The following is a 26735-nucleotide window of genomic DNA, read 5'->3' on the forward strand; positions in this document are numbered from 1 at the left end:
TAGTAATAAAACTGCTGCAGGACCATGGCTTCTCGGTGAACTTTCCAAAGAGTCACCTAATCCCAACTACGAGAATACTCCATCTGGGAGCTGTCATAGACACAAGGGAGTGCAAGGTGTACCTATCATAGGAACGCCTCAGCAGCATAAGGGAAACTGTAAAACAGGTAAGCTGCGGTCAGTCAGTGACGCTGGTCTACCTCTCCCAGCTGCTAGGAAAGATGATCTCGACCATAGCAATTGTTCCATGGGCAAGACTGCACTCAAGAGAACTACAGTGGTTCATGCTTCCGTTTCAGAGACAGCAGCTCAGTGCATCCCAAAGAAGGGTAGGCCTACCTCTGAGAGTACGACATTCCCTCAGGTGGTGGCTATCTCCGGCCCTCCTCAGAGGGTCTCTCTTCAGGGAACCAGACAGAATAGTAGTCACAACAGATGCAAGCCTATTCGGCTGGGGAGCCCACTTGGGGACCAAGTGGACACAAGGCCGCTGGTCAGCAGTGGACCTCAGACACAACATAAACTGGCTCGAGCTCCGAGCTATTCACCTAGCATTAAGACATTTCCAGAGCAGCATAAAAGGAAGGCATGTACTAGTCCTGACGGACAACGTGACAGCCAAGGCCCACATAAACCGTCGGGGGCACACACTCTCGCGCTCTTTCGGCCGAAGCCCTCCTACTGGGAGCTTGGGCGGAACAAAATCTGGCCTCCATAAAGGTCGACCACATATCGGGGGAGGCAAACATCCAGGCAGATCAGCTGAGCAGATCAACAATAGATCACTCGGAGTGGCAAATTCACCCGAGGATCTTCAGGGAGATCTGTCACCGCTTCGGGTCTCCCCAAGTAGACCTATTTGCCTCTCCTTCCAATGCCCACCTGACTCGCTTCTTCTCCTGATTCCCATCCAAGGGAGCAGAACAGACGGATGCATTACGAACCCCATGGCCAAGGGAAGTTCTGTATGCGTTCCCTCCCTTACCTCTCCTTCTGGTGGTAGTACGCAAGATCCTGCGGGAAGGAGCCGAGGTAATCCTTGTGGCCCCTTATTGGCCAAGGAGGTCTTGGTTCGCAGACCTGAGGAGTCTCTCCCGCACGAATCCATGGCGGATTCCTCCGGAGAGGATCTCCCAGACGGGGAGATCTCCCACCCAGAGCCACAATGGCTACAACTAGCCGTCTGGCACTTGAACGGTCAATTTTAGCCAAGGGGTCTTGCTCACAGGGTGTAATTAGGGTAATACAGGCTTCAAGGCGTCCTTCCACGAACCATATCTACGAGGCCACGTGGAGGAGCTTCCAATCATGGTGCTTTAAACAGGAATCGCCACTCAAAGGGATCACAGTTCCCAAGATCCTAGAATTCCTGCTAGATGGCTTAGAGAGGGGCCTTTCGCCAAACATGCTGCGCAGGCAGATCGCCGCCCTCTCAACTATTCTTTCGGCCAGCCCCGGTGAAACCTTGGATAAGCATCCCTTAATACGGTCCTTTCTCAAGGGGGCTGCGAACATCAGACCACCAACCGTACACAGGTACCCATCGTGGGAATTGCCTCGAGTACTACAAGCTCTTACCAGAGCACCTTTCAAACCACTCAAGACATGTGACATCCGCTACCTGACCCATAAGGTAGCATTCTTAGTAGCTATCACGTCAGCTCGACGAATATCCGAGTTAGCTTCTCTCTCAATGAGGAAGGATCTGTGTCACTTTCACAGAGACAGGGTTGTCTTAAGAATAGACCCTTCATTCATCCCAAAGGTCAATTCCCTTTTTCACAGAGCACAGGAGATAGTCCTACCAGACTTCTGTCCAAACCCAACTCATGCCCTAGAGCAACAATGGCACACCTTGGATGTATGCAGGGCATTAAGATATTACATTTCACGTACAGCGGAATTCCAACACTCAGAAGCGCTTTTCATATCCTTCCACCCCTCCACTAGGGGCCGGAAGGTCTCGTCCTGTACCATTGGAAGGTGGATTAGGGCATGCATCACTGGGGCATATCAGGCGGAGGCCTTACAAGTTCCCAGACATATCACGGCCCACTCTACAAGGAGCGCTGCCACCTCAGCAGCATGGGCCACGCAAGCCTCTATTGAAGAGGTTTGCAGGGCGGCCACTTGGGCTTCGCCCTCTCCATTCATTTGCCATTACAAAATCGACAAGTACTCCTCTGCAGAGGCCTCCTTCGGTAGGAGGGTTCTCCAACAGGTTCTAGACCAAAGTTACACACGGGACCAGTCTAGTCTCCAACCCAAGGGACAATAGGCTTTGGTATGTCCCACTGAGTGGATTATCCATCTCCAGTGCTGGAGAAGGGGCGTTGACTTATCTGAACGCCTTTTCTCAGCACGGAGATGGATAATCCACACCCACCCTTCTAGACAGGAATAGTAAGGTATATTTAGTTGGAGCTAAAATGTCTTACTGTCAGTCAGTGGCTTCGCTCGTGTCAAGACTGGGATCACGTGGTCCAGGACAGGCATGGCAACTTTGGCTGACTGATCTGATTGGGCAGGAATACAGTCTCAACCCTCTGAGTGGATTATCCATCTCCGTGCTGAGAAAAGGCGTTCTAGGGTAGCAAATTTTGACCAGGCATCTAAGGATTAGCCACTGCAAACCCAGTCTCCTCAATAGAGGAACACCTAGCTAAAAAGTTTGCAAAAAAAGAGCAACTGAAATGATTAGAGAGATGAGGCAGATCATTTATGGAGAAAGATGTCCACAGTTGGAGCTTTTAAGCTTAGACTGAAGGCAGTTAAAAGAAGACATGACACAGGTATGTCAAATCATGGGGGAGAGTGGAAAAATAAACTTTTTGTTTTCGTTTCTCATAATGTTAGAAGAACTTGAGGCCGGCAGTCAGAATGAAGAGCAAGGAAAATGAGGACGGATTCAAGAAAGTCTTCTTTACATGATGCTAAATTAAACAATGGAATTTGTTTCCATTGTTTGTGGGGTCATAGATGCCTGTAGGGAGGCTTTTAAAAGAGAATGGACAAATTTGTACAGGTCTGGCCTATCAGTGGTAAGTCAACTTGCTGGCTGTTTATTGCCCCTAGAATTGTAGACAACATTCCTTCAATACCAGTTTCTGCAGAATGAGGATAGGAAAAAAAATGAGATAGTCTTCTTCCTGTCCATATTTGTGAACTGTCTGGATTCATGAGACTTCCTGTTCTGCATTCCAGAATTCTGAACTAGATAGGCGATGCTTCAGGCCTTTTATGCTCATCCGTGACATTTTTGTGCACAGCTCCTTGCCTGCAATCTGAAATGCTTCAATCCAGATTGTTGCCAGTTTAGCTGCCTGTTTCAACGGAGCTTAGCTGAGAGGAGGGAGTTTAAAAAATGATCTGCGTGCAACTTTGATGGACCACAACATGACAGAAAAAACAGACTTAGTTTCCACAAGGCTAGTTAGAATGAAAACAGAAGATATTGGGAAGTTAGTAGGGGTTCTTCGGTAATTGTTCTTGGAGCCTAACACAGGAATGTACCTTGGCAGGAGAGGAGAAAAATAGACAGCTCTTTAGGCTTGGATTTTCTATATAGCACCCGCTTTACGGGAGTAGTCTATCTGCCTAGCAAGGACTTCCCATACCAGCAGCACTTGGCTTCAAAATGTCCGCAACTATTCTTAAACCTGCTGATAGTTCTAAGGCTAGAGAGGAAAGGAATTATCAAATTCAGAGCTTGCTTTGGGCATAGAGATTAGGATGCAGGCTTCAAGCCAGTTTTTTTTTTAAAGAAACAAAGCAAAACAGGAAAACTGGGTGTTTCTAAGTGCCGACTTTTACTCCAGATGCCAAATTCCATGGATTTCTTGGGCGAGATCCCAGAGAAGCCAACTGAACACATCTTGACAATGCCGAATTAAAAACCGACTGCAAAGTGCTAAATTTTGTGCTTGTATTTATGGCTTTCCCGTTGGGTGGCACTGCCCGGAGCCCTGTGCGCTAACCTGAACGGTCCCCATTGGCGTACTTGTGACTCCTGAGCCACACCAACATGGAATGTTGTGCCTCCTGCAGCTGACTCACATGGGGCCCTGGCATTGTTTTCCTAAGTTGTGTTTGAATGCCAAGAGGAAATCCAGGAACAATAACTCAAAAGTGTGCGGTGTTGTGAGCCAAGCAGCCGGGTTCCGGAGGGGTGTGCAAAGCAAAGACGTGTTGGAAGATTCGACAGAGCTGATTATTAAGCTCTGCCACCAACCTGGAATGCAAAGGCAGGGGACTCACGCAAAACTATTTGGCAGGTGACTCAGTCCAGCAGAAATGGGTGAAGTAGCTAACATTTCTGATTAACTGCAAAGCAAGTTTTCCTAATCCGCAGGTCATAACTTCCGGTTGTCCTTAGACTTCAAGTCAATTTCTATCCTGGGCCTTAGCAAAACCCTTGGGATAAAGTGGAAGAAGGAGCCTTGAGCAGTGGATGTCAGCCCCAACATAGTCCATTCTGAAGACATTACAGGTAGTTCTCAACTTACAACCATTTGTTTAGTGACCATTCAAAGTTACAACGGCACTGAAAAAAGTGTCTTATGATCAGTTCTCACACTTAATGACCACTGCAGTATCCCCAAGATCACGTGATCAAATGTAGGTGCTTGGCCACTGGCATATAATTTATGACGGTTGCACTGTCCCAGGATCATTGGTGACTTTTCCAGTCAGCTTCTGACAAGCAAAGTCAATGGGGGAAGCCAGATTTACTTAACAACTGCAGTGATTCACTTAACAACCATGGCTAGAAGTTCATAAAATGGGGCAGGAGTCACTTAACACCCACTTAACAACTGCCTTGTTTAGCAACAGGAATGTTGGGTCCCATTGTGGTCGTAAGGAGAATTTCAGCAAGGATTGGGTTAGATTCACCGATCAAGCAGATTGCTTTGGGTCACTTTTAAAAAGCAAAGAAGCAAAGCGGGTATAGCAGCATCAGCAGTGAAGAGCAAAAAAACATTTGGCAGTCATTTGAGGTGTGAGGAAGGGAAGCGGGGGAGATCGATTGCTTTTTAATAATAGAGGGGACTTAAGCCTAGCAAAAGTTCCACACATCCATTGTAGGAGATGAGCAGGCTGAACTGGAAGGCGGGGTTAAAACATGTCATCAGTTTGGAATCATTGCGCAGCCACAAGAAACTCAAGTCCAGCCCCTGTCCCATGAATTCCATTGACTCTTATCTAGTGCCCATTTAGTTTTGACTGTTAGTTGACCAGATTCTTGTGCATAGGTAGCAGTAATAAACTGTGGTGCAGGAATGTCCAATCATGGCAACTTTAAGACCTGTGAACTTCAGCTCCCAGAATTCCCCAGCCAGCCATGCTAGCTGGGGAATTCTGGGAGTTGGAGTCCACAGATCTTAAAGATGCCCAGGTTGGACACCCCTGCTTTAGTGCTTTGAACCCAGCAAGTGTTCCTGGTTATTTGCACCCTTGTTGCTTTTCCTTTTGTTGAAAAGAAGCAAGCCTGGTAAGTGTCCTGATGCTGTAAATAAGGAAGTTGGGGGAGCTGCTTGCAGTGCCAGATGTATTCAGTTGGGTTCAAGGCAGATTTAAAGAGAGGGGCATGTTTGTTTTGCAGTATGGAAATGAAAAAGTTAACCTCAGTTTCCCTGGGGGCTTTGTGTTTTATTAATATTAACAGGCTAATTCAGCAATAAAAGTGAAAAAGCAGCTTGATGGGATAAACTGTTACTTTCCAGAAAGGGTTGGCTAAATTCAGTCTGTATTTTATTAGCATGGATATCAATGTGTATAAACTGAACATTATAGATTTTCATCTCAGCTATGCAACAGTGAGTTTGGTTAGGTGAGTGCAGGGCCTTTAACACAAATCAATCATCAGCCTAGTGGGAGACAGAAGAGGGGCAGGACTGAAAAAGCAGCTTGATGGGATAAATAGCATCCTGAGGATGCTATTGAAGTACAGGTAGTCCTCTATTTATGACCACAATAGGGACCAGAATTTACGTTGCCAGACAGTGTGTTCAGTGAGATGCTCCCAATTTTACAAACTCTTTTGCCAGCTTCATTAAGCAAATCACTACAGCTATTAAATGAATCATGTGGCCGTTAAGCCATTCCATCTTCCCTCATTGACTTTGCTTGGTAGAAACTGGCTAGTCTTAAATAGTGATAATGTGAACTCAGGATGCTGCAAGTCTCACAAATTGCATGCCGATTGCCAAAGGCCCAAATTGTGACCTTGGGGATGCTGCAACAGTGGTAGGTGGTGAGGATTGGCCGTTAAGTCTCTTTTTTCAATACTATTGTAACTCTGAATGGTCGCTAAAGAAATGGGTGTAAATTGAGGACTACTGGAAGTATTTATACTTGGCGGAGTCCCCGAAAATGCTCTGAACTTTAGGAGGCAAGGATTAGCCACAATGGCTAAATGAACCTGCTTGTACAGAGGCAATTAACATCTGGAGAGGGAGAAAGTGGGACCACACATTCTGTGTGTGTTGTGGCTGCTTCCTGGATGTAAATTCCTTGTAACAAAAAATTGATTGTGTGCTATTCAGAGACTCTGGGAAAGGACTAACATGTAAATTGTGCTATCATTGAAATATATACATCAAGGTGATATATGGGTGCTCCATCACTGGAGATTTTTAAGAAGAGACTAGACAGTCACTTGTCTGAGATGGTACAGGTTCTCCAGCTTGAGTGGGGGGGGGGGGGCTGAACTAGAAGACCTCCAAGGTCCCTTCAAAATGAAATTCAATGGTGAAAAAAGTAAGGTTCTACATTTAGGCAAGAAAAACCAAATATACAGGTATAGTATAGGGGGTACCTTGCTCAATAGTAGTAACTGTGAGAGGGATCTTGGAGTCCTAGTGGACAATCACTTAAATATGAGCCAGCATGTGCTGCAGCTACCAAAAAAGCCAACACAGTGCTGGGCTGCATTAACAGAGGGATAGAATCAAGATCACGTGAAGTATTAATACCACTTTACAATGCCTTCGTAAGGCCACACTTGGAATACTGCATCTAGTTTTGGTCACCACGATGTAAAAAAGATGTTGAGACTCTAGAAAGAGTATAGAGAAGAGCAACAAAGATGATCAGGATACTGGAGGCTAAAACATATAAGGAACGGTTGCTGGAATTGGGTATGTGTAGTTTAATGAAGAGAAGGACGAGGGAGGACATGATAGCAGTCTTCCAATATCTTGGGCTGCCACAAAGAAGAGGGAGTCAAGCTATTCTCCAAAGCACCTGAAGGCAGGACCAGAAGCAACGGGTGGAAACTAATCAAGGAGAGAAGCAACCTAGAACTAAGGAGAAACTTCCTGACAGTTAGAACAATTAACCAATGGAACAACCTGCCTCCAGAAGTGGTGAATGCTCTAACACTGGAAGTTTTTAAGAAGAAACTGGACAGTCATTTATCTGAAATGGTGTAGGGTTTCCTGCCTGAGCAGGGGGTTGGACTCGATGACCTCCAAGGTCCCTTCCAACATTATTATTATTATTCCATTCCATTCTCTCTTCCTTGCTCTGTATTAAGAATCTCGTTACGCTGTTTAGAGACCAATCTTCTCCAGCATGATGAATGTAGAATCCACTGGATTTCAGCCCTCCTGCTCAGTAAGAGACTAGGTCAGAACTTTGGCCACACCTCCTTTTGGGTGTGTCTTCCCAGTTTTGACTTAGTCTCTGGCTCAGCTAGGCACAAATTTCTTAACTCCATAGCTAGATTAAGTTAGTTTTAAAGATTTTAGAGAATCTAAATTAGTCAGTCAGAATTGAGTATATTTAATTAGATATTTAATTTAAATTAGTACAAATTGATAGATTTGGGAATTCAGAATTGTTATTGGGCTCTTTGGCTTTGGGCTATAGGCCCTCTTGGAGGCTGAAAGCTATTAGCTTTCAGAGAAGAGATTTTCAGTGTTTTTCCTGTCCGTGGGGCGAGGGACAGATGAGCAGCTGTTTTTTGGCGATTCAAACCTCCTATGACGCGGTCTGATCAGTGGTTTGTTTCTCCTTGGCTTCGTTGACACGAGACGTCTGCTTCAGTCTTCTCTGGCGGAGGTTTTTCGTCTCAAACAGCATGTGATTAGAGGGTTCCTCTCCCATTACTCCTATAGCCATATTCTGCCTGGGATCCTTTCCTCTCGCTTTGCTTCCCATTCGATCCTCCCTTCCCTGGGTAAATCCTCTTGGGAGGTTTATCGGAGGGCGTGGTTGCCATTTTGGCCGCATGTTTCACAGGCGGCCGCCATCTTTAAATCCTCTCTTCTTGAAGTAAATACTTCTGGGGAGGTTTTAGAAGGGCGCGGTCGCCATTTTGGCCACATGGTTTACAGGCGGCCGCCATCTTGAGAGGGTTCAGAAGAGAACGGACGCCATTTTGGGTGTGACCTTGAGGCGGTCGCCATTTTCGTGCGGATTTTGAATACGACAGCCATTGGGGGGGGGGTCTTATCATGCCTAGCAGATACAAGGACTAGAAGGCCCCTTTGTAGGTCTGACTTGTCAGACACTTTACCGGGCGGGGAGGAAGCTCAGTGTCATCAGAATCAGTCTCACCTCAGGCATCACAGGGTTCCGGTATTCCCCCACCTCAACCAAAGCGCAGTTCTACTGATTTGGCCACGGAGGGGGGGGGAGAAAAAGGCTAAGACAAAGCATATTTCTCCCAGGGAGCTCTCAAAATCTGCTGAGCGAGAGACCTCGAGGAGACATTTGGTACTGGAAAGGGAATTTTCCAAAGCCCAAAGGCTCAGGTCAAGTGAGGCTGAAGTGGCTTCTCCCGCCCCATTGGACACTATTTCTGAGCCTCATTTTGCACCTCCTCAAGATGTTACAAGGGCTTGGTCTCCTCAGGGGGAAACTGTGCAGGCTGATCCCCCTCGCTCCTCATCTCCCTCTCCTCACCAAGGCCATGAGGCCACGTTTATCCCAGCTAAGGCTGGCAGACGTCACGTGGATCAGGAGGAGAGGTGGTCTGCCAAATTTCAGTCCTTCATGCACAATGCATTTAGGCAGTTCATGTCTTCTAAGGGCCAACGATCCCTTCATCTACCACCACCTGCTTCTATACCTCCTTCTCAAGTGGGACTCTCTAATGTCCCTGGTTCAGGGGTTTCTGAGACTTCTTCACAACTAGGGGAGGAAGAGTCTGTTGACCTGGAGATAGCTGACACGCCTTGTCAGAGGATGAAGAGGCAGCGCCCGAACAGGCGTCAACCTCTGGACTATTTGACCCTTCTCTCTTCAGGTCTTTACTGTTGAAGGCTGTTACCACTGTCAACCTCACTTCAATGCAGGAGGAGAAGCCTTCTACCTCCACCAGTCAGGAGTCTAACCCTCTGTTTGCGGGAAAAGGTGGTGGAGGACATGCAGATTCCTTGTCCACAGGTTTTCCGTACTTCAGTGGAAAAACAGTGGACTGCTCTTGCCACTCCGCCTTCCCTTAACAGTTCAGAGAGGAAATTGTTTAACGTTTCCCCTTCATTTGCCTCTCTCTTGGAGGTACCTTCTGTAGATACTCCATTGACTTCTCTATTCTCCACATATGCTATCCCAGGGGACATGGCGGAGGCCTTGAAGGTAGAGGACAAGAAGTTTGAACTCTCCCTCCGTCGAGCACACCTGGCTTCGGCCTGGGTGATCAAAGCTGCAACTTCGTCTTCCTTCTTTGCCAGGGCTTCTATCATGTGGCTTCGGGAGCTGCAAGCGATCGTTCCACCAGATCAGGTTCGAACACACCAGACCCTGGGAAAGCTACTGGCCACGTCAGAGTATGTGGCAGATGCTTCTCTGCATTCTACCAGATACTCTGCCAGGTCCATAGCGGCCACGGTTGGCTCTCGTAGGCTTCTTTGGTTGAAGCAGTGGAAAACTGATTTGAAATCAAAGTGGCGCTTGTCCACATCCAAATATAGCGGGACACAGTTATTTGGATCGATCCTGGAACCTCACATTATTGAGGGCAAGGACAAACGCAAGATACTTGCTCATCCTTCCAAATTGTCAGACAGGTGGCCCTAGCAGGAGTTCCGTAGGCAGGCCTTCCACCCCAGTAGATCCTGGGAGTGGAGACACCCCCTTCGGGTGGGGCAGTCCTGGGATTGGTCAAGAGGCTCGCGATCTTTCCACCCCCAGGCAGGATCGTCCGCAGGATCGCCAGAACATTGGAGCTAAAGGCCAGTTTCAATCTAAGCCAGTGGTTCTCAACCTGTGGGTCGGGACCCCATTTGGGGTCGAATGACCATTTCACGGGGGTCGCCAAACCACGCTGTCCGCCATTTTTTCCCTTTTCCCTAGCTGTTCTACTCCCTCTTATTGATGGCCACACCCACTTGGGGGTCACCACAACATGGGGAACTGTATTATGGGGTCACGGTATTAGAAAGGTTGAGAACCACTGATCTAAGCGTCCCTTCAGGGGATCAGGTGGTTGCCTGTATAGGTGGTCCAAGTGACGCCAGGGAGGGATTTCCCACCGGGGGTCGTCTGGAGCGGTTCAGCGACGTCTGGGAAAGGACTACCTCCAACTCTTGGATATGAGAGACCGTCAAGTACAATCTCATCCTAGAGTTTTACTCTCACCCCCCCAAACAGCTTTATAAGATGCCCAATATCAAGAAACGCAACCAAGGCAAACTTGGTAGCTACGGCCATCTCCCATCTGGAAGAAATTCGAGCCATAGAACCTGTACCAAGGGCTCAGGAAGGAAAGGGGTTCTACTCCATCCTGTTTGTGGTTCCCAAGGCCTCAGGAGGATGGAGGGTGATACTGGACTTAAAGGGTCTGAATCACTTCTTGACATACAGAAGGTTCAAAATGCAGACCCTAAAGTCCATACTCGCCAGCATCAGAAAAGGGGATTTCCTCTCATCCATAGACCTCACAGAGGCGTACCTACATATCCCCATACATCCGGATCATCAAAAATTCCTCAGGTTCTGCTACGCACACCGGCATTACCAATACAGAGCACTTCCCTTTGGTCTATCCTCAGCTCCAAGGGTTTTCACAAAGGTCTTGGCAGTCTTGGCGGCTCACCTCAGGCTGATACCAGTGCGGGTGCAGTGCTATCTAGACGACATTCTGGTCCAGTCCAGTTCCTTTCAGTCGGCCCAGTCAGATCTACAGATCACGATACACACTCTTCAGACACACAGGTTCTCAGTGAACTTCAAAAAGAGCCACACTATTCCCACAAAACAACTTTTGCACCTTGGGGCAGTCATAGACTCGGATCTGTGCAAGGTTTATCTTTCCCAGGAGCGTCGGATCAGCATCCAAAAGCTGGTACTTCAAATTCGGAGGGACAAAACAATACCTCTGGTACAGTTGTCCAAACTCCTGGGAAAGATGGTATCTTGCATGGGCATCGTTCCATGGGCCAGACTCCATTCAAGGCTCCTACAATGGTTCCTCCTTCCCTTCCAAAACAGAATCTGAGTGCATCCAATAGGAGGGTCAGGGTTCCCCACCACACCTTGCTATCACTACTATGGTGGACCACATCCACGATGACCAGGGGGAGCATTTTCAAGGAGCCTCTCAGGATCACCCTAACCACAGACGCCAGTCTATTCGGTTGGGGTGCCCATCTCCAAACTCATCTGGCCCAGGGGCAGTGGTCCCGATCGGACCTAGCCCACAATATAAATTGACTCGAACTCAGGGCCGTACATCTAGCACTACTACAGTTCTCCTCCCTGGTGAAGGGACAACATGTCCTCATCCTGACGGACAACATGGCAGCCAAAGCCCACGTCAACAAACAGGGAGGGACCGGGTCCTGGGCGCTCATGCAGGAGGCTTTGGATCTGGGACTCTGGGCAGAGTCCAACTTGAAGTCCATCAGGGCAGAACACATTTCGGGAGAGGCAAATCGACAAGCAGTTTCCCTGAGCAGGGCCACGGTGGACCACTCAGAATGGTGACTGGATCCAGCCCTGTTCAGGGACATCTCAATGAGGTTTGGGCGCCCTCAGCTGGATCTATTTGCCTCCCCGTCGAACACTCCCCAGGTTCTTTTCAAGGTTCCCGGCACGGGGAGCGGAGGGAACGAATGCCCTCCGATGCCAGTGGCCGGCGAGTCTACTCTATGCCTTCCCTCCCCTTCCATTGTTACCGGCAACTATCCGCAAGTTGATCCAGGAAAGAGCAGAGGTCATCTTCATTGCTCCACATTGGCCAAGGCATCCGTGATTTGCCGACCTTGTAGATCTTTCAATCTCACCACCATGGAGGATTCCCCCGGACCGAGTGGCTCTCAGTCAGGGGAACCTTCAACATCCCGATCCTCAGTGGCTCCAGCTGGCCACCTGGCACGTGAGCAGGAAACTCTAGCTAAGCAATTCTATTTGTGCAGGGTGATCTCGTTGATTCAAGCCTCGAGGCGCCCTTCGACTAATAGGATATATGACGCCACGTGGAGAAACGTCTGCACGTAGTGTGCCAAACATAACCTCAATCAGTTTTCAGTTACAATTCCCAATATCCTAGATTACCTGTTGGAGGGTTTGAACCGGGGCTTAGCACCCAGTACCATTTGCAGGCAGATCGCGGCCCTTTCAACGGTCCTTTCCTGCGACAATTTGAGCCCATTATCACAACATCCAGCAGTCAATGCCGTTCTAAAGGGGGCGGTCAATACCAGGCCACCCGTGGTACACCGCTATCCATCTTGGGATCTACCCAAGGTGTTGCAGGCTTTGACTTCCCCTCCTTTTGAACCTCTTAGTTCCTGTTCTCTTCACTTTCTGTCCTTAAAGGTGGCGTTCCTGGTAGCTATAACATCGGCTAGGCGAATATCGGAGTTGGCTGCACTTTCAGTTAGGGATGATTTGTGTACCTTTTTCGAGGATAGGGTGGTCCTAAGATTGGATCCTTTCTTCGTTCCAAAAGTTAATACCTCATTTCACAGGTCACAAGAATTAGTTCTTCCCAACTTTTGTCCGCATCCCTCACATAGACTGGAACCGCAGTGGCATAAATTGGTTGTGTGCAGGGCCCTGCGCCACTATGTCAAGTGAACCTCGGTCTTTCGCAAGTCAGAGGCCTTGTTCGTGTCCTTTCAACCCTCTGCCATGGGTCGGAAGATTTCATCTTCCACCATAGGTATATATATTTCTCAGTCACTTCCAGTTCCCACACACATTACTGCTCACTCAACGCACAGCGCAGCTGCGTCTGCTGCTTGGTCCAAGCAGGCATCAGTTGAGATTTGTAGGGCGGCGACGTGGTCATCCCCTTCCGTCTTTGTGAGACATTATTAGATACTTTTGCAGCGGCGGACACTGCATTTGGCAGGCGAGTCCTGCAACAGGTTGTTTCTTCTCAAGGGACACAAGCTTAGACTTTCCCACCCGTGGGGACATGAACGGCTTTGGTATGTCCCATCCAGTGGATTCTACATTCATCATGCTGGAGAAGGGGCGTTGTTTTACCTGAACGCTTTTTCTCAGCATGATGATGTAGAATCCACACCCTCCCGTTATGATAGTCTAGGCAGGTATCACAAAAATTGGAGCCATTGCGCTGGACTTCGTCAGTGATGCTTCGCCTTGTCAAAACTGGGAAGACACACCCAGAGGGAGGCTTGGCCAAAGTTCTGACCTAGTCTCTTGCTGAGCTGGAGGGCTGAAACTGCCCATCCAGTGGATTCTACATAATCATGCTGAGAAAAGGCGTTCAGGTAAGACAACGCCCCTTCTCTTGTTATGTTGTCTAGTGACCATCCATCTCTTTGTCCCAGATCTGTACTTGGTGCCCTAAACAGCCGGCTCTGTAAGAGTTCATTTCAGGCTTTCTCCTTGCACAAATTTATCTACCATAGACTGAGCTGTCTCACAGTTTGACTGGTCAGCATTTTTTCAGAGACCAGAATTTTTCCTTTCTTTTTTTCTGGGTTGTATTTGACAAATGACCAGGGGTGGTGATGAAGTTGTCATTTTTCTCTGTGGAAAGATTCAGCACTGCTGACCGTGGAGGAATGTTTAGTAGACTTGTCAGACTTTCCTGAAATGGATAAATTGATTTCTTTGATTAGAAAAAAGGTATTACCTACATTTATTGGTGTCTGGAAGCCTCTTAGAGCCTTTTTGCATAAGCACGAAAATAAATGAACTTCTGATTTATGGTTTTGAGGATTAGATAGGATAGAGTATAGAAACAAGAGTAATGAGTTGTAACTTTGGAGAGAGAAGTTAAAATATATTTGTACTTTATAACTGTTGTGAAGAATATTAGAAGCCACTACTTTATAACTTTTTTTTTCTATTTTGCTTCAACTTTTTTCTTTTCTAGCACTTTTCAGTTTTTTTTAATTTCTTTTTTCTTCGTTACTTTATATTAGTTTGCATTATTTTTCATCTTCTTGTTTAAAAGTTTTAATAAAAATTGCATACAAAGAAGTGCCATTTTCTCCTTGGAACCTACAGTGACATGAGCTTCCTGTGAGGTAAATGGAGAAAACAAAAGGGGCTTTCTGATGAATTTTGAGGGCAGGTTAAGAAGTAATAGATGTAAGCTTGTTAAAGAGAGATGTACCCTAGAAATAAGGAGAAATTTTCTGACCGTGAGAACAATTAATCAATGGAATAGCTTGCCTCCCAGAGTTGTGAGTGCTCCATCACTGGAGGTTTTCAAAAATAGACTGGATAACCATTTGACTAGGATGATATAAGGTCTTCTGCCTTGATCACAGGGTTGGACAAGAAGACCTCCCAGCTCCCTTCCAGCCCTAGGAGTCTATGTTTCTGCTTTTCCTTCTGCTTAGATGGCACAGTGGTTAGAATGCTGTCCTGCAGGCTAATTCTGCTGATTGCCAACTGCCGGCAGTTCGATTATCACCTGCTCAAGGTTGGCTCAGCCTTCTATCCTTCTGAGGTCGGTAAAATGAGGACCCAGACCCAAAATGCTGATTCTGTAAACTGCTTAGAGAGGGCTGTAAAGCATTGTGAAGCGGTATATAAGTCTAAGTGCTATTAGATAGCATCCATGTTATTCTTCATTTCAAAAGTAACATGAGGCCATGGCTGTGTCTTTTATTGCCTGTTCCAGTCACTTGGAGCCTTTGAACTGGTGAAAGAGAAAGATAAACTAAAAAATAATCACAAAAAAGGTGCTACGGGAACACATTTCTAGTCCTCTGCAATTTGTATGTGTGTCTTAATAAAAACGTTCTTCACTACTAGTAGTATAGAAAAAAGAAAGCTTTTATCTTTAATATCCCCCCCCTTTTCAGTTCTTTATTCTTCTTACCTACCTTGACAGGCTGAAACAAGATAATTTGCTCCTGCAGCAGAACATATCATCTGCATAGTGTGTAAATGTTGTTGTTTTTTTCCTTTGTTTTGCTTCCCTTAGCTTAGAAGGTCAGCAAATCATCAGGAAATCTAAACTTGCTGGAATCTCAATACATTAGTGTGCTTAATGCTGTCAGCAAAAGCTGCTGACTTTAGCTTACCGAATGAGAAACAAAGTTTCTGGACAGATAATTGGGAAGTGATGAGAGCAGAGACACTCTGGAGCTTTAATTTTGCATATTTCTACATTCCTAAAATTCTCCAGTCCCTTATTTAGGGTCCTAGGTTTGAGGACTAGAAGAATACTCAGCAAAGCAACATCATTAAATCAAAACTCTATCATACATTAATATAGATTTAGCTCAACATTTACAATATTATTAAATCCTGGATCAGTATTTTTCAGACTAGGCAACTTTAAAAATATGGAAATCTGGATGTTGAAGTCCACACACCTTCAGCTTGCAAAGTTTGGACCCCCCCCATCTAGACCATATAGAAAGTCATTTATTGATTTGCTTCCAACTTAATTATTTACAAATAACTCAAGGCGATGCACATATACAACACACCATCCTCTTCTTATTTTCCCCACAACAACCACCATGTGAGGTGGGTTGGGCTGAGAGAGACTGACTGGCCCAAAGTCACCCAACTGGCTTTTTCATGCCTATGGTGGGATTAGAACTCACAGTCTCCGGGTTTCTAGCTGGCGCTTTAACCACTAGACCAGGGGTCTTCAAATTTGGCTGAGGAATTCTGGGAGTTGAAGTCCAAAAGTCATAAAAGGGCCAGGTTTGAAGACCCCTGCACTAGACCAAACTGGCTGTCATTGCCCTATATTCTCATTTTTACAATATAAAGACATTTCAGTAAACCTCTTCTCGCTACGGGAGTGCCTTCCAAGCATCAGGGAAAGGAAGAGTATTCTAAGGTCACCTGGTAGTTTCCAGATTTATGATTTATGGCAAGGAAGTGTCATCCAAAACATCTGGAGAATATCAGATGTTGAGTCTTCCTAGTGACTGTCTAAGGAGCTGGGAGAAGCCATTTTATATTTTTAATTTAACTTAGCCCAAAGCTACCTTTAGTGGTTGCTATTTATAAAGAAAAAAAAACCCTATTCCTGTCTGGTGGACAGGAAGCCCTGCTCTTTAAAAAGGGAAGAAAACATCTGCATGGTCTTGGTTGGTAAATAATACTCCAGAGGCAAAGTCAGGCCAACCTTCAGTTATCGTTTTGGTTTTAAGAGCAGCTACAGCAGTGCCATCTCAGGAACGGAAAGAAAAATTTTTCACTATTTGCAATAATGTCATATCTAGTAGATAAACTCCATCTGTGTCAGTGCCTTTCCAGATAGAAGTATTGAATGCAGATGTTTATTTTTTTTTTTGTCTTTCTCCTTAAGACCACAAATGTGTGTTTGTATATTCCCATATGCCCACAACTGTGTTTTCCCCTCTCCAGTGTTTGCTTTTTGTTCTTGTTCCATTTTTTTTACAACTACTTCCTTTTTATCTTGAATGTTTTGTTGATGTTTGGTTTGTCCCAATAAAAAAGAATGATAAAAAGCAATGGAAAACTAAAACTAAAAAGGGGGAATGGGGAAAGGCTGTTTATAGTATTCCTGCCCTCTGAGCTTTCACCATCTCCACACCCTCCTTTTTATTTTGAATATTTTTGTGTTAAATACTTTTCTCCACACAAAGGCAACGTATAAATATTTATGATAAAAGGACCCCTGTTCCATTTAAGCCCTAAATTTTCTGCAATAATTAGAACCCTGCCATTGGAATGCACTTCGTGGGGAAAATGGAGAATCCATCACTTGAATGAGTGGGGCATTGCAATTTATATTTTAATGCAATTTTCTAATACTCTAAGGCTGCAAAGAAAGCTGTGGAAACAGCTGATCAATTTAAAAGAAGCCCCCCCCCCCAAAAGCTCTTGGATAAGAAGGATAATTCTGCAGAATAGTGAGGAAGACCTAGATGGAATGAGGAAGATCTAGAAGGAAGTGGTTGGGTGGTTATAGGGTCATCCTGGGACATTGATTGGAAAGAGATTTAGAACAAACAAAGGAAAACACAACCTCACATGGTACAAATTACCTTGAGGACCTCATTGCCAGAATACATGATGATAGCCCTGAACATGGATGACTTTAAAATAAACTGGATAAATTCATGAAGGACAAGTCTAATAAGGGCTATTAGCCTTGAAGACCTAGCCTTACCTCCCAAGTTGTGAGCAGCCTAGTTCAAGTTGCAGGGGAAGAATGGCAGGGGAGCAATTGCCCTCTGTCTTCTTTTTACATGTGTCAGAGAAGCAGTCCCTTGGCCACAATGAGAAATAAGATGTTGGACTAAGACAGAGTTTCCCAGCCTTGGCAAGATCTTGTGTGTGGGTCAAAGGCTAAATAGCTTTGTGAAGACAATAACCATGGCTGAAGTACAGTGGCCAAGCCCTTTGAGGCTGGCAAATGTAGGAAAGAAGAACCCTTTGGATTTCTGGAAGATATTTATTACCAGGAGAATAATATAATACGGGGGTCTTCAAACGTGGCCCTTTTATGACTTGTGGACTTCAACTCCCAGAATTCCTCAGCCAGTGTGCTTGGCTGAAATCCACAAGTCATAAAAGGGCCAAGTTTGAAGACCCCTGATAAAACAGAACCTTGACAGCTTATCAAGGAGGTTATCCTTCTCAGTCTATACATAATGTAATTAAGGAGGAAGTGCTCTAAGTTTCTTTCTCCCCACAAGCCTCCCTACTGCCTTGGGCCAAGGTCTCTCTTGCAATGGTCTTGTCCCAAAGGTGCTTTTTTCCAAAAAGCAACTGGACTTTTTTGGGGTTTCCCCCCCCCCCCTTTGAAACGTTTCGCTTATCATCTGAAGAAGAAGCTTTGAATGAGAAGCGAAATGTTTTCAAAGGGAAAAAAAACAAGAAAGTCCCGTTGTCTTTTGGAAAAAGCGTGTTTGGGACAACCATGACCTGGATGATTGAGAATCTCCATAGACATTTGCAATGGTCTTGTTTCCTCTTCTTCTTTTCAGGTTAGTAAGACATCCCATCCCAACAACTCCCACTTCTCTTTCACCACTGGCTATGCTAGGATAGTAGATCAGCAGCATCTGAAGGCCCACAGACTTGGTAAAAATATTGGGAAAAGCTAATATCTTTTAAAATATTGCTTTGTTAGACACACTGTGTTTGGTCTGAACAAGCCACAGTGATCTAATTTTGACATAATACTAAACCACAAAGAATATTTTACACACTCTGCTGGATTCATAGATCTCATAAAGCAAAACCAAACAAATCCCTTTGTGGCTTAATGTGATATTTGAACCTAGCATGGAGTTAGGAGTAAGGAAAGCAATCTTACAGTGGTTGTTACATACAAAATGTTTATTGAATTTAAGCGACAATTTGGATTTGTACAATGCCTTGGATTCAAGGAACCAGTAGGTTTGTAACTGACCTGGTTAACTGTTTTGTATGAATAGTATAGTAGGTCAGGTTGTAGGCCTGTAGAGATTAGCTCCAAATTAGCTCCATACTTGAATTTGGGATCATTTTGCAGAAGAAGAAGAAAAAGGAGGAGGAGGAGGAGGAAAGAGAAGAGAAAGAAAGGAAAGAAAGGAAAAGAAAGAAAGGAAAGAAAGAAAGAAAGAAAGAAAGAAAGAAAGAAAGAAGTCTTTATGGAAGTTGTAATTATCTCAGACTTTCCTGCAGTGATTTTCCTTTCTCTTCTGTTAATTGCTCTGATGTCCATTTTAATTCCATGGGCCAAGTCCAAGTGTTCTCTAGCCTGTAGGAGGTAACAGTCCCAGCCTCAAGCTGGGCTCCCTGTCTCAAATATACAAAATGCTTCTTTGCCCATTTTTTTTTTACAAGGCTGAGTAATTCACCAGTAGGAAAGGAAAAGGAAGTGAACTAACTCTCTGGAAAAGGACATCTGATAGATGGAAATGGTGTAACAGGACTGTGGGCGATTTGTATCACAAGAGGTTGCACTTGGGGTATAAAGGGGTTTCCCTTGCAACCAGATGGCATCAGGATGTAGAGGGAAGGGCTTGCCAAGGAGAAGAAGATGCGGCATGATATTGTTGGCTTGTTTAAGTGTGTGATATCAACTTGATTTTTTCTTTTTTCGTTTTCATCCTTGGCCCTCTTAGGGACTCTATGCCATCATTTCTGTCTTTGGGTCATAGAAGGGTACAATTTGCTCACCTGTACCTGATGTGCACACATCCCCTGCCTTCTCTTGAAGTTCCAGCTGGACAGGGCTAGAGACATGGAAAGCAAGCCATGTCTTCCACTATAAGGAAACGATCTGCCCTGCTTTAGTGTGACTGCGGGGGTTGTGCCATTGTTGGTCAGTGTACAACATGGATGACATACGTCATGTCCAAGGAGGTCTCACAACATGCTGGCCCACTGAACCTTCATGCCCATTGTGCATTTTATGTCGGAGAATAATAAATTAGTATGCACATAAGGTCTCCGTGCCATCTCGGTGGCTGTACCCTAAATCAGTGGGGCTTCTGGTTGCTTATGCCAGGGGTGTCAAACTGCCGGCCTCCCGGCCGGATGCATCATATCAAAACCACACTCACCCCATTGCCGGCAATGGAAAAAAAGTCACGGTACGTTGCATCACGTCACGTGACATTGAGAGTTTGACACCCCTGGCTTATGCCAAGATATTGGGACCCTGTGTCATAGGACCCATGCCAAAATGGATGGGGCCACCACAAATACTGGATCTGATTTCATTTAATTTCGCAGTAATCAAAGTTAAGTCCTTTAATTATTTATTTAGCCTGTGGTGAAAATGTTAAAAAATATGTCACAGTTACATTCTCAATGAGCGAATATGAAACCATTCACAAACTATTTATACATTCAAAGGTAAAACAGGTCACATTCTTTGTATTGACTTTCTCCTTTCTTTCTTTTTTTTAGCTGCTGATTCTCTACAAAGCTTTATGAAATCACGGAAAAGAACCCATCAACTGAAAATTTCGTTTGAGACATAGGAAAGGAAATAAACTGAGGGGCAAACATGGCTGACTACTCGTCTTATAAAGAGACCTCCAATCGGCATTTGCGCTTCAAACTTCAGAGTCTCAGCCGCCGCCTTGATGAATTAGAGGAAGCCACACGAAATCTCCAGAAAGCAGAGGATGAGCTTTTAGACTTGCAGGATAAAGTGATCCAGGCGGAAGGCAGCAACTCCAGCATGTTGGCTGATGTGGAAACCTTGCGAAAGAGAGTTTTGAAAATAGAAGGCAAGGACGAGGAAATCCGAAAGGCAGAAGAGCTGTGCCAGCTGATGAAGACCAAGCTTGAGGATGAGGAGAGCCTCACCCGAGAGCTGAAATCTGAAATCGAGAGGCTTCAGAAGCGAATGGCTGAGCTGGAGAAACTGGAGGAGGCTTTCGGTCGGAGTAAAAATGACTGTACTCAGCTCTGCCTCAGCCTCAACGAGGAGAAAAACCTGACCAAGAAGATTTCAACAGAACTGGAAGTTCTTAGGGCAAAAGTGAAAGAACTGGAACAGTCAGAAGACCGGCTCGATAAAACAGAGCAAAGCTTAATGAGTGAACTGGAAAAGATGAAATCTTTAGCTCTCATTTTTGTCAGTGAAAGAAAACATTTCACTGAAAAGGAGAAGCAGAACGAAAAGCTGATCCAAGAGCTCACCCAAAAGCTGGAACAGAATAATAAACTTAATCGGGCTGACCAAACTCGCAATACATCAAATCTGCTGGAGAGATCGTCCAATAGTATAATTGACAGAAATGACCTAAGGATTGAGGTTGACTTGACAACTTCAGCACTATCTTCAAAAGAAACCAGGAGAAAAGCCAGCTTGGACTACCTAAAGCTTGTGGAAAATGAAACTCGAAACAAATCTGAAAACCAGAAGAATAAAAACCAAGAAGACAACAAAGTGAGGGACCTCAATCAAGAAATTGAGAAGCTTAAGACCCAGATGAAACATTTTGAGTCTTTGGAAGAGGAGCTTAAAACCCTTAGAGCCAAAAACAATGACCTCCACGACAGCTACTTGAGTGAACAGAATAAGAACATGATCCTCATGGGCCAGCTGGAAGAAATAAAAATAGAGATGAAAAAGCAGAAGGAGCTGGAGAATGGTGAAGCAGAGATGGAGGACGTGAATGTGCCCAGCCGAGTTAAGCACGACCGACCCAAGCATCGAACTGTTACAATTGAGTCAGCAGTTTCTAAGCATAAGTCACGGGAACTTTCACCTCAACACCGGCGGGAGAGGCTACGCAATCGAGAATTGAATAATGAATGCTATGGCCAAAGTAGCAAGCGAGTTACAAGCCCTAATATGAACAGCAGAAGAGCAGCCAAAACATCTGGCACATATACAGTATTAGACTCTTTATCAACTAATGCTAAACGGGTAGAAGACAAATCAACCTTAGGTGTGAACAGTTCTCCGCCAAAAGATAGCGGCACCTCAGCCACCGAAGTGAAGAAATCTAGGGAGCAGCCTTCAGTGCTTAGCCGTTATCCACCTGCAGCCCAGGAGCATAAATCTTGGAAGATCTCTTCAAAACCCAAAAATGAACATACCACAAGGAATAGAGTTGAAAAAGAACCCCAGCCACTGAACGATGCTCATCATGTTAAACTTGAAGACCTCGAAGACCAGCCTAGCAAACCAGAATTCGCAGGACCATCTTCTGAAAAGGGCCTGAAGATGCATGTCACAGAATCACTGGTTCTTACCACTGAGACTCATACCTCCAAAACTAATGGTGGGCCTCCAAATGGTGCTGCTTCATCCTATGGGCAGTATCCCTCAGGGGAAACCCTGACTTCTGAATCCGTGAGCTCAAAGATGGAAGCTACATTTTCAGCTTGCAGACAGCACTTGGAAGAGGACTCTCAAAAGGTAATCAACTTCCGAGAGTCTGTGGAGCCTCCACTTGGAATGACAAAACCTTCTCTTTTATCGAAGCCTTGGCTCATTTCAAAAAGCCAAGAAGATACCTCGCAGAACCATCCAATTGCTCAAAAAGAGGAAATGAACCAAGCTATTTTGTCGACTGTAAACTGCAACAATTTGGACCTAAAAGCAACAAGATCCAAAGCTGTCAATCCCAGCCGCATTGAGAAATCCCGCACTGAGGAAGGGACAAGCAAATTTGGAAATATTTCTGCTACTTTAGACTTAGGAATAAAAAAAGAAACCACTTCCCGAGAATTCACAACCTCCAGGGGATCCGCTCACATCTCTTCCTTTGAAAATGATAGAAGTGCAAGCAGCGAAGACCTTAGTAGACCATCAAAAATGACAGCAGCTGGTGCGATGTCAGGTTTGAAATCCCGACGGCCATTTAGTCCAAGAGAAGCTCTGCGTTCAAAAGCCGTCATCAAACCTGCAATTGTGGAGAAAGATGTGAAGGAAATCATGGGTGGTGTGGGTTCTGGTCTGGAAACCAGCTGTGAAAAACAGCCTGCCACCTGTAAGACAGTAGCACATAAAATGACCAGCAGCATCACCATTTACCCATCTGAGCCAATTACTCCAAGGAGCAGCACAGTTGATGCTACAATTCAAACCATTCCAAGTGAACTCTCTCCAGGAGCAGATGCAACCAGCATTCCTAACGATTTCTCATTTAACAAGAGCAGTATAACCGTAAAGGTACCAGAGCCTGATAAAAATGGAGAGTCTGTTCTAAGAAGCAGAGTAGAAACGGTCATTTCCAAAAGCAGTATTACAATAAGGCCTTTGGACACCACCGAAAAAAACAGTGAACCGCCCACGGAGACAGTCGGTTGGAAGAGTCACAGTATTCTGGGGACAAACTCATCTGAGGCCAAGAACATCACGGTAAGAAGCTCATGGCGGACAAGACGAGGATTGCGTTCTTTGGAAGACTCTCTAGCCAAAGAGGTTGAACACGTAAATCCTCGGACTCCATGTAGGTCATCTACTGATCCTTCCAAACCAGAAGGGACCACGGCACGCATCTACGCGATTGAGCAGAATTCCAGAAGGGCAAGTGCCGGGACAAATTCTTGGAATACTCCAGAATTAGACTCTAGAAGGACCAAAAGTAACTTGAGTGCCTCGGAGATGCTAAGCCAGAAAAGCTGCGTCAATGAGCTTGTGACCGCTTCCTCTTGGAATTGCACAGTAATGCCAGTAAGTGTGTTCTTTTGTTCTGGAATAATTGCATTGTTAAATTAAGGTCGGAAGGGGACTGTTTATAAAAAGGGGAAATTACTCTTTTCTGGGGCTGGAACCTTTGCTTTAAGCAAGAGAATTGTCTCACCTGGCCTTAACCTTCCTCCATCCGTTCTGGTAATAATCAGAGTTAATCACATTTACATGTTTGTATGCATCTGACTGACTCAACTCTATAAATTTCTCAATTTCTCTATTAAGGGGTTCTACTGATATCCTTGCCCTATAGGAGAGTTTAGATGTAATTCATGTGCATATAGAGGGATGCTTAGGATGTGTCTGTACAACTCCATTAGATAGAAATTACCCAATCAGCATTCATTTCATGCCCCATAATCTGGGTGCTTTGCTGATTTGGCATATCTATCCTGCATTTGATGATTGTGTTTCTGTAGGTCATCCATGTACATCAACATTTTTTTATACTTTTGCACTTTCAGCCCTTAAATTTGCATAGCTTATGGTCCATGTGCAACCTAACTTTGACAACAATATGAATTACAACAATTTCAAGAACAGTTAAAAAGGGCTGGGGCAGCAAGATCTCTCTATACCTCAAAGGGAAGGGAAGATATTTGCTTTTTCCAACATTCTGTTCATCTTCATTTGTGCCTCAAACTCAACAGCTGGTTAATTTTCATTCAGAACTCTTCCATAAACTGCTGTTTTTTCTGGCCTTAAATGTTAAATCTTGATATTGTGCTTGGAGCTGCGGCAGAACTGAGTAGCAGTAAAAGGGCTTGTCCTACAGTTGACATTTCTAGGATCTGCTACTTCTTGATTCATCTCTAGATATTTGGGTCTTTCCTGTGTTCCCATGGATAGTGTGGAATTTCCCCACAATTATGTCAAGGACCAGAATGACTTAGTCCTTGTATCTTGTTGTGTCTCTGATACGAAACACATTTGTTTCAATTTTAATGGCATATTGGAAACAGATTTGGGTTGTGGTCTAATTTTTGCACTAGGTAGGGTTTGTTTTAACTTTTCATTTTATTTACTGAAATATTAAAAAGAATAAATAGCTACCAAATGAAGAAAAATAAAAATAAACACAGTGGATAAAGAGAGCAAAATAGTAAACAGGAAGGAAGTTTACAATTGTCATGAAATTGAAAGTTCATGATTTTCATTAATTAATTGCATAGAACAAAGTTCATTATATCATCTACAAAAACCTCCATGGAGAACTTTATAAAAACCTGAACATAATATTAGTATGCTGACTATTTATCATTATTGAAAGGATAAATGGATATTATCATTTAAACAGAAAACAAAAGAGCAAGGAAAAAAATAAAAGAAAAAAAGTTAAAGAAAAGCAGCCCTAAAAAAAAACCATTGTACTCCGACTAATAAATACATCAACATGTACATAAATGTCAGTGGTTTCCTCTGAACATCTTACTCAGTGTCTGCCTTTTTATATGAGTTATAGGTCAGCCATCCTTGCTTCAGTTTGATCAAGCTTCTCTTCAGAATGTGGACTGTTAATTTGTGCTTTTCAGATTCTCAGGGCCAAAGGTAGATGAGCACATGAAGATACGAATATAGGTTGTATCTTTTCTCAGGATTTTGCAGAAGGCACCCAGAGAAAAACTTGGCTATTTTAAAGAGTTGCAGTCAGTCAAAGTTCCCCTTTCCCTCTGGATTTGCAACAATGCATAGCCTTTGCATCAGTTATGTCTGCAGTTCTCAAATGCTTAATTTCATGCAGATGAAAAGTAACCACAGGCACACACAATCCTACATACCCCTTTCTCCCCCGTTTTATGTGTGTGTGTGTGTGTGTTTGTTGGGGGAGATCTTTTGGGATCTTTTGAAATGATTCTTCAGTCTTCATGTGTGACAATTGAGCATGCCTAGAAAGTATTGAATGCTTGCTGATTTATGGTGTGGTGGGGGAGGGATCGGAAATAGTAAATAAAGGGGAATAGAATTTGTAATCTGGGAGATGGTATGGCTGATCAGAATGATTCTGGACCACATTTTTTTAATGGGTGAGCTCTTTTAGAGAATGCCTTTGGTTGGTTGATTGAGTTAGATATTTGGGGTTCACAAATCTAAGCACAAGATTGACAAAGGGTTAGCTGGACTGCCCTGTTGGGATGAAAGTAGACTCATGCAAAAGAATTTAAGCAACATAGGCACGCCCATCCTTTCTTATACTTTTATTAACTTAAATCATCACAAAATGCTTGTGGTTGCCTCTATTAGTCCCTCTACATTGGATATGTTTTGATTCTTTCAAGAATTTCTACCAATGCTGTCTTATTTGATAGTGTTTATTTTCCCTCAATCCTTGGTACTTATTGACTTAATGCTGGACGATGGTAAAAATAAAATAACAGTGGTGAGAACATGAAAACCAGCCGAATCAGATAAACATAACAATGCTAGGATTCTAAAAGTAGCACGTTCCAAAGTCTTTGTTTGTGTTGTGCAACTAGAATCAAATTGCAACAGATAGAAAGTCCTAACAGCTCAGTTTATGGATCAGTTATATATCCAACCTAGCACCCCAGGCTTGTAATCCATCCTCCAGAAACTCTTTTTGAGAAGAGCTGCTTTCAAATTTTAAAGATTTGGGAGTTGTCACATTAACTGCATTTAATTAATTAAAAGAGAGTCAATTTGGTGCGGAGGTTAAGGAATCAGGCTAGAAACTGGGAAACTCTGAATTCTAGTCTCGCTTTAGGCATGAAAAACCAGCTGGGTGACTTTGGGCCAATCTCTTTCCCTCAGCCCTAGGAAGGAGGCAATGGCAAACCACTTATGAAAAATCTTGCAATTCAAGTGAATTGCAAGGGCTTAAGTTAGTCCAGGCAGTTTCCAAGAACCAGACACTACTGAACAGAAGAAAAAAAAGGAATTAAAACCTAATTGAATTAAAACTATTTTCCCCTTACTCTTTTGTCCTGGCTGTGCTCATTTTTCAAAGGATCCTGTCATGACACTCTGGCCCACAACATGTGGTGCAATGCAGCTCACCAGTAATCCATATAGGGAAGGAACCAAATATCTGTTGAGAAATCCCATGATTGTTAGGAAGGTTCTTGTTTATTCCATTCATAACCTGCTGATTTTCCAAGAATCCAGGGGAGGATTTTCTTGTCCAGAATCCGACAAGTCTGCTTTAACTATTACATCATTGTGTGCTACTTGCTCACAGTTCACAGCAATAAGCATT

General features: G+C 44.4%; 1 protein-coding gene across 4 annotated transcripts in view; it reads left to right on the forward strand.

The window, feature by feature from the left end:
- LUZP1 (leucine zipper protein 1) overlaps window positions 1–26735 on the forward strand; it is a 71408-nt gene that overhangs the window by 36297 nt on the left and 8376 nt on the right. For all 4 annotated transcript variants that reach the window (XM_039325759.1, XM_039325757.1, XM_039325758.1 and 1 more), the window contains exon 2: window positions 20275–23503. In XM_039325759.1, the coding sequence (XP_039181693.1) occupies window positions 20375–23503 (3129 nt within the window). In that variant the 5' untranslated portion in view covers window positions 20275–20374. The remainder of the gene's footprint in view (window positions 1–20274; window positions 23504–26735) is intronic.

Source organism: Crotalus tigris, unplaced genomic scaffold (genome assembly GCF_016545835.1).
Source record: "Crotalus tigris isolate CLP2741 ecotype Arizona unplaced genomic scaffold, ASM1654583v1 scf7180000024338.4412243, whole genome shotgun sequence".
NCBI classification, from domain to species: domain Eukaryota; kingdom Metazoa; phylum Chordata; class Lepidosauria; order Squamata; family Viperidae; genus Crotalus; species Crotalus tigris.